Source organism: Amphiura filiformis, chromosome 20, assembly GCF_039555335.1.
Source record: "Amphiura filiformis chromosome 20, Afil_fr2py, whole genome shotgun sequence".
Lineage (NCBI taxonomy): Eukaryota > Metazoa > Echinodermata > Ophiuroidea > Amphilepidida > Amphiuridae > Amphiura > Amphiura filiformis.
In genome coordinates, this window is record NC_092647.1 from 10738131 (window position 1) to 10747240 (window position 9110).

At 40.9% G+C, this 9110-nt stretch overlaps 1 protein-coding gene across 1 annotated transcript; it reads left to right on the forward strand.

The window, feature by feature from the left end:
- Positions 1–5438: 5438 nt before the first annotated feature.
- On the forward strand, positions 5439–6329 carry LOC140143050 (uncharacterized). Its single transcript, XM_072165094.1, has one exon. It carries the CDS (start codon positions 5439–5441, stop codon positions 6327–6329), a length of 891 nt encoding a protein of 296 aa, XP_072021195.1.
- The last annotated feature ends 2781 nt before the right edge of the window (positions 6330–9110 follow it).

Sequence of the window (9110 nt, forward strand, 5' to 3'; positions counted from 1 at the left end):
GTTTAACACGACTCCGCAGCAAGATGTTGCAAATGCATTGATATTGTTTTCCATATCCTTGGTAACCACCCATGACTCGGACCCGTACAGAAAGACAGTAACACACGTTGTCTGAAACAGCTTGATTTTTATTTCGATTGGCAGGGACGGGCTTCTCTAAAGTCGTTCCAGTTTCCAGAAAGCTGCCCAGGCCAGTGCTTTTCTTCTTGTTAGGTCTCCAACACTATAGCCCATCTTGGAACCCAAATACTTGAAGTCTGTGACATGGTTGATTGTACTACCATAGACTTTAAGTGCTGGTTGGGCGTTACAGTTTGCAGTCATATATTCTGTCTTAGGTGCGCTGATGACAAGGCCTAGATCTGCTGCTGCAGTTGCAGTCCTACTAAGCTGTGACTGGGCCCGGGCTATGGAAGATTCCAGCAGGGCAATATCATCAGCAAAATCCAGGTCATTCAGCATCTTGGCAGGATACCTGCTTGACCGACGTGGGTAGGTAACAATTCCAGCGTCAATTCCAGTTGATTTCTTCAGAAGGTAGTCTACCAGGATAATGAACAGGAATGGGGCCAACACATCACACTGAAGCACTCCAGTTGTTACTTGGAAAGGCTCTGAGATACTACCATCTACCATAACGGCACTATTGGAGTCTTTGTAGAGCACCTGGATGGCATTGACCACAACCTTTGGTATTCCATAATGCAGCAGAACTGAAAACATGACGGACAAGTTGATGGAGTCGAAGGCTTTTTTGAAGTTCACAAAAGTGACTGTTAAGGGAAGTTGGTACTCCTTGAAGCCTTCCATGATCCTCCTCAAAATGTGTATTTGCTGAGCACAGCTGCGATCCGATCGAAAGCCAGATTGGTTGCTTCTCAGCAAAGGATCAATGTGAGGTCGGATCCTGTTCAGAAGGATCTTGTTGTACACTTTTGCTGCAGTGGGCATAAGCGAAATACCACGGTAGTTTGTCATGAGAGAGAGGTCACCTTTCTTTGGTAGAGGAATGATTACATTCGTGACCCACTGACGTGGCGGTGTCAGAGTTGAGAATACTTCCATACAGAATTCGAGAATCATATCAATCATGCTATCCCTGCTCCCTGAAATGCTTCTGCAGTTATAACACAGTCCAATCCTGCTGCCTTGTTGGTCTTCATGGCTGCCATTGCTTTGACTACTTCTTCACGAGTTTGGGGGCTCAGTGATAATAGGAAGATCTTCAACAGCTGGTGCAGGAAGTTCTGAAGCTGCTGTACCACTGTCGTTGTTAAGGAGTGAGCTAAAATATTCCTTCCATTCCTCAAGCAGTTCATGGTCACTGGTTGGAGCTGATCCGTCTCTCTTTTTGACTTTCACCCCTTTCCTTGAGTTCTTCCCAGAAAGCGAGTGTATAATTTTCCAGGTGGTGGTATAATTCCCCATCTCGTCGGCCAGCTTCAGGTCTTCCATCTGCTTATTGAGGGTAGCAAGCTCATCAAATTTATAAGAGTTGTTAGGGCTGGTGTTCAAGTTCCTCCATCTTTCTCTAGATTGACGAGACTTTGAAATGGAGTACCGCTTTTTAGTGTGTAAAATTTCAGTGTTGAAGTTTAATGTAGATTGCTGTCTTGTTGGAGCTTTGATGCTAAATAAGGGGGGTATTTTGTAATGGGCAATAGTTGTAGGTTTACATTATGGAATCGTTGTTGAATAAACACAAATGAGTTTTTGATTTGAAAATAAAAGTCATGTTACTCTGGGTTATTGAAGTGTTTAAAGCATCCTACTCGACTACGTCTCGTCCAATATTTTAAAACACATAGCTCGCCCAATAAATAAGTGCTCAATCGATCCAATTTTATATTAAAAATTTGGTGCTCTTAAGGGCACTTTTGGGCTCATTAGTCTTCGCTGACAATGCACCCATCGATATACGAAAACCACTGAAATGTTACTTCAAAACCGTGCTACAACCCTGTAGCCTACACCTGCAAAGGAGGACTCCCTCCTGTACTGATTAAAGTACAGACACTGGTGGAAATTTATAATAAGAATTCTTTCAAAGGCGATGAGAAAATGGATAAAACTAAAAGACTTTCAACCCTTTGGCATCCTTTCTCATCTAAATGAGTGAGAAATACTAATTAGCGTGTATTTTGTTTAAATATTTAACACGGTAATTAGTATACCATGCCCGATCAGTCCCATAGGGTTTACAGTTTCATAGAAATGAGAAAATTATACCCGCATGCGAAGCATGGACGGGTATATTGCTATCATGTGGTTTCTTCTCCTTCTTTTCCTCCTCCTCAGTCATCAAACACATTATTCTGACTGGCGCTAAAACTAAACTACCCTGTAGATTTATCCTTTGCCGATCTTGGCCCCAGAGGTCAAAGGTCACGGGCCCCAGAGGCCAATATGTAAAAATACAAAGCATGCCGTTCCTCATCAAAGGAAGCAGCTTCAGGGCCCTGGGTCGGTACACTAATAGCCCCAGGGGTATTCTATGTATACAAGTTTACATGTCATATATTATGGGCCCCAGGGCCCCAAATGTTAAAATAAGGGGCAACAGATTAACAAGGCTAGCTATAAAACTGCAAGGGCACTATGGCTCATATGTGGCACATGTATTGGGCTTAACTTGTAGATGTGTCCTTTGCCCATGTTGGCCCCAGATAAGGCTAGGGGGCCCCAAACGCTAAAACATAGGGCCGGCCGTTGCTCAGTAAATAAAGCAGCTACAATACCCAGTATGAGTCTAAGATAGCACTTGAGAATTATACTTCAACATGTGTACATGAGCCCCATAAGTCAAATATTATGGGCCCCAGGGGTCCCAAATGAGTTTGTACACAGATTGCACCTGAGAATTATATTTTTATATGTACATATGAGCCCCATATGTCACATAATATGGGCCCAGGGCCCCAAACGCTAAAACATAGGGCCGGTCGTTACTCAGTAAATAAAGCAGCTACAGTGCCCAGCTTGAGTCTACTGATATCACTTGAGAATTATTCTTCAACATATGTACATGAGCCTCATAAGTCAAATATTGTGGACCCCAGGTCCCCAAATGTTAAAACAAAGGGCCGGCCTCACCTCACCTCGCCTAGGCAGTTCCATCCTCTGTAGTATGAATCCCTCTTCAAGAATCTTCCATTTCTGTCTGTCTTGCGCATCCCAAGTGGTGCCTCTATATGCTGTTAAGCCGTCTCGCCAGCTTCGTCTTTGCCTTCCTCTTCTACGCTTTCCTGTTCTTGGTTGCCACTCGGTGACTCTTTTTGTCCATCTGTTGTCGTTTTTTCTTGCCACATGCCCTGCCCATCTCCATTTTGCTTCACCAATCCTTTCCATGATGTCTTTGACTCCAGTTTTACTTCTTATGTCACTGTTTCTGATTCTGTCACGTAAAGTTATGTTTAGCATACGTCTTTCCATGGCTCGCTGTGTCGTGGTGAGTTTTTGTTCTAGATCTTTAGTTGTCGACCAGGTTCAGCGCCGTAAGTCATGGTGGGTAACACACATTGATCATACATACGCCTCTTCAATGTCATTGGTAGCTTTTTATCACAAAGGATGTCTTTGTACCTGCCAAAACAACACCAGCCAGCCTTGATTCTCAGTAAGACTTCCTCTCTTGTGTTGTCTATCCTCCATTTTGACTGTCTTGCCCAGATACTTGTAACTATCTACTTTCTCTATCGGTTCATTGTCAATTTCAATGGACTCCCTAGTGTCAAAGTTGGTCATGTATTTCGTTTTCCCTTTGTGTATTTTAGTCCAATTTTCCTGCTCTCAGTGTTCAAACTATTTAGCTGAACTTCCAAGTCTTTGACTGATGGTGATGTAAGGGCTACATCATCTGCAAACCTCAGGTCGGTTAACCATTCTCCATCGATGTTAATACCTCTTTCTTCTAAATCTAGTTGTTTGAAAGTTTGTTCCATGGCAGCTGTGAATATTTTGGAGAGATTGTGTCCCCTTGCCGTACTCCCCTCTGTATGTGGATAGGCTTGGAGACATCCTTATCTATGTGGATTGTAGCTGTGGCGTTTGTGTAAATGTCTTCTAGAATCTTTACATACCCTTCGTTAACTCCAATCCTTCTCAGGCTGCAAATAAGTCACTATGTTCCACCGAATCAAAAGCTTTCTCATAATCCATATAGCCTATACAAAGCTTCAGCTGATACTCATTTGCTTTCTCAATCAGTTGGTTCAAAGCATGCAGATAATCAGTTGTTGAAAAGCCCTGAAAGGGCCGGCCGTTTCTCATCAAATAAAGCAGCTTCAGGGCTGAGAGTTTGCACACAGGTTGCACATGAGGTTGCACATGACTAAACAGACAGATCCACAGAGAATAGCGTATTATAATAATTATAGATGATGATAATCGGAAAAAGTGAAGCGTTATGGCTGTTCCAGTTCAATTACATACCCATTGGCTGTTCCATTTAGTTTACATACTCCCTCTGAAATGGCTGTTCCATTTAATTTACATACTCCCTCTGGAATAGCTTTCCCCTAATCAAATTGCATATTGTGAATTTCAATCTATCAAATTGCATGGCTTCAAAGTGAATAAGAGAGACTGACAACAGCAACCTATGGAGAGTACGAGAGACTACCCCCTGGCAGGGGGCCCCGGGTTGAATGACTTTAACGAACATAAACTTATTTTCTTGCCAGGACAAAACTACACCCACCCACCGAGTTTGAGCCCCGTTCGACCTACGACGGCCTCATAATTGACGACTTTTTACAATTTCTTTATTTTAGGTCCTCAGTAAATAAGAACTATAAGTTTGTGTATACCGATAACATGCGGGTATACCCGTATTTGTGTACAAATATAATGTCCTCTAGTTTTCAATTCTCATAGTTTTGTCCGATTCTCTTCGCTTTTAAAGAATTTTTATTTTAAATTTCCACTATAGTGAGATCTCATTTTTGTAAGGACGGTTAATACAAAGAATGTCTTTGTAATCTATTGTATTTTTGCTGAACCATGAAATGGTATCAGCCTATATGAGTGTATGTTACTTACTTGCTTACTTACTTACTTGCTTACTTACTTACTTACTTACTTACTTTCTTACTTACTTACCAACCTGTATTTATGAATATTATCAATCATCCAGGTAGATCAAATAGTTGACTAAATTATAATTCTATTCAACTGGACTTACTATTTATGATGGCTACGGTATCACGTCATATCCATGACGCATCATCAGGCCGAGTGATCTTGAATTGGCTCTGTATTCTTGACCTGTGACGTCACGATGGTAGAAGTGACGTCACACGAGAGTCGTCGAACAAATTTGTTCACTTTTGGAATTGTGCCTCAATTCAACTTATTTCGTGTTTGAAGGGAATTTTTACAAACAAAATCATGGATGTGCGATGGGATCCCCCGTTTCCCCAATTGTCGCGAACCTTTACATGGAACGCTTTGAACAGACTGCACTAGACTCTTACAGTGGTATTTCACCGTCGCATTGGTTCCGATATGTCGATGACACTCTCGTTAAGATCAAAAAGAGCGAACTAGATCCGTTTTTTGACCACATTAACTCTGTTGACAGCAATATCAAGTTCACCCAGGAAGGGGCGGACAATAACCAGTTACCCTTTTTGGATTGTTTGGTCAAAATTCAGTCAGACGGCACTCTCACAACATCAGTATACAGAAAAGCCACACATACGGACCAATACTTACAGTTTGATTCCCATCATCCACTTATCCACAAACTCGGTGTGATCAAAACGCTCTTTCACCGCGCGGAGACCATACCGCCAACAGCCGAAGCTAAAGCTGGTAAACGCGAACATCTGAAGTCGGCCTTAGGTACCTGTGGGTACAAGGACTGGACGTTCCAAAAAGCTTTGAAACCGCAAAAGGACCAAACATCGTCCAAACAATCTTCTACCACCGCTTCGAGCACCCGCAAGTTCGGGATTACTATCCCTTATGTCTCAGATGTTTCTGAGAAGTTAAAGAGGATCTTCGGACAGCACCAGATCCCTGTCTCATTAAAACCTTGTAACACTCTGAGACAAAAGTTAGTCCATCCGAAGGATAAGATCCCGCAACGCAAACAAAGCAACATTGTTTATGCGATTAACTGCCAGGATTCGGACTGTGATAACTTCTACATAGGGGAGACAAAACAACCTCTCCACAAGCGCATGTACCAACATCGTCGCCCTAGTTCAACATGGCTCAACGACTCTGCGGTTTACACGCACCTCAAAGCAGCCAAACACAACTTTGAGGACAAGGACGTTATTGTGCTTGATATAAAGAACATAGGTGGTATGAAAGAGGGGTGAAAGAAGCTATATACGTTCGCAGGGAGGAGCCAACCTTGAATCGCGGAGGGGGACTACGCCACAACTTGTCCAAGAGTTACGAACCGACCATCAGGAAGATCCCTCGACGACTCTCGTGTGACGTCACTTCTACCATCGTGACGTCACAGGTCAAGAATACAGAGCCAATTCAAGATCACTCGGCCTGATGATGCGTCATGGATATGACGTGATACCGTAGCCATCATAAATAGTAAGTCCAGTTGAATAGAATTATAATTTAGTCAATTACTTACCAACCATTTGGTCTGAAATGGACATATCTTTAAATGCCACGAAGGTATGAACCCCCAAGTGGTGTCAAATAAAAGAGAAAGAAGTAAAGAATATAATAAAAATATTTCCTAAAATCAGAGGTCATCCAAGGGGTCACATGGGTCAAAAAAGGTCATTTTAACCAAAAATGCTCCAATCAAGCTGAAATTTATATGCAATGATCCTTATGCCATTCTTAACATGTTTAAAATATTTTAATATTCACTTAAGGTCATTAAGGGGTCATAAAGGGGTCAAAGGTCAAGTTGTCAAAAATGCTCCAATTGAGCTGATATTTAAATGCAATGATCTTTATGATATTCTAAACATGTTTAAAATATTTTAATATTCATTTAAGGGCATTAAGGGGTTATAAAGGAGTGATATATACATATATCACAATATACTGCCAAATCCCCATGGTTCAGCTATGGTGCGGTAACCGCTCTAGTTTAATGTTTTAAACATACAAGTGATAGTTGTAGATTTGAAGCATATTACTTTTTTTCCTTGTTATATTAATAAATCATTTAATTGAAGACATGATTATTTTGTGAAATCGACTTTTGTATATATAGTGGTGTGTTCGTTATTAAGGAAGGTTTTAGCGACTTCTGTTCCTCGGGAAATTGTCCGCAATATTTGGTCCCACAGGTTTTGTGTGTCAAATAGTCAATGACGCACACCGACATCGCCTGGTTAATAATCACATTGTACAGCAGAGACACTAAAATCAATACCCAGGATCGATACACGTGAATATGCTATGCACGATTTGATTTCAGACGATAAATGATGAATATCTCCAGTAATTATTTTATTCTAAATAAGCCATTAGTCATTAGCTTGCGTATTGAGAAAGAACCGTGCATAAGAAAAGAAACTATAGCGCAGCGTAGGCCACTCGTGGAGGCAGTCTAAAAGCAGATGACCTCATGGCGTATACCATGCTCACTCACACACACGAGGTCAGTCACCAGGCTATTGTCAATAGCTTTAGTCGGATGTCCCTCGACCCATTATGCGTCTCAAAACTATTAAACAGGTCGAAACAAAATGGCCATGCGTGGCTGTGGATTCAACCTACCATGGCGATTTCTGCCATGAAGATATCCGGGCGATGACACTGTGTGACAGGTGATTGCCGTCGAAGACGTATCCATCATGCACATAAACACGTAGCAGCCCCACCCATGAAGATTAGGATAACAAGAGAATGGCTGCCTATGGATATAACTTGACTGAATTTTGATGCGATAATAATTGTGATTCGGGAAGTTGGCGGGAAGTTATAAGGTCATAGCTAGATAGCTGGGTGGAGTCTCCACATTTCATGGTATGGGTATGTTGCCACGGTTTTCGTAGGGCTTCTTTTAAAGTCCCACTTACTTGCCGGATTACCACTGAATTAGTTATGCCACGTTTGACCTGAAGCATTCGACTCGACTGAAAGTAACGTACATTTCGAACATCTCAAGAAACCAGTGACCATCGTATCCTATAAACCCTAGCAACAATATAGAAATGCTGCCATCATCAGAGAGAATAATAAACATAATAAAGATTTTAAGTAATAAATAAATATTTTCTCAACGCCAGAGGTCTACGTAAGTTTACACAGAATGACAACGATGGGTAACATGTGCATCATGATTGCTTTCCTTGAATGTTTTTTTTTCTATATCTTGAAGTCTATCGTATATAATTTTAATTTAATAAAGATAACAGGTTATTTATTGGTGAAAAGGCAAAAAAGGAAATTGTTTCCTATAGGCCTTTGTTTTGAGGAGCCATTCACCGCATTTCGTTGTTTTATTTGACAAATATAACAAAGTGACATTTTCAAAGAAAAAAATTTTAAAAAAATTACTGAAAAAAGTTTTTCAGCAGATTTTTTTTCTCATACATCTTGTTTTACAGACAATTATAAGATTGTTTATTATAATTAATTTATTTTTGTTTATTTACTTATTTTTTATACAGAAAAATTAAACAAACGCATACGCACAACATCCTTAACATCTAGATGAATACCCCTTTAGACACCCATCATTCCCCTGCACCCCATACACGACTCACACACATAGTGTCCCAAAAGTCTCTTTTTCGGTCGTGGGGAAATCTAAATATATATTTGGGAAAAGTAAATTCATATAATTATTTGGACACCAAACATGATAGATTCTTCTTCTTGATTACGACATCTGGTAAAAAAGCGGGGCTGGGCATGATAATAGACCTTGTTACAGTCGGTTCCAATCAGGGTTATAAGCCCGATTGTTGGCTACGCTTGCCTGCCCTGTAAAATTGCCCCGATCATATATCTACGGCGACTGCCTTCGTTCACCAGGTCACTTGTACCTGGCCTAAATTTCGTCAGCGTTATCTTCTAGATTTAAGCTGTTAATGCCTAGATAATACTTGACTTAAAAAAAGACCAATCAAAAACACACCTCAATTGCAACATGTCAATACTGCAGTGGCAAG

Coding starts and splice junctions, on each gene's coding strand:
- LOC140143050 (XM_072165094.1), top strand. CDS start 5,439: ATGGAACGCTTTGAACAGACTGCACTAGACTCTTACAGTGGTATTTCA.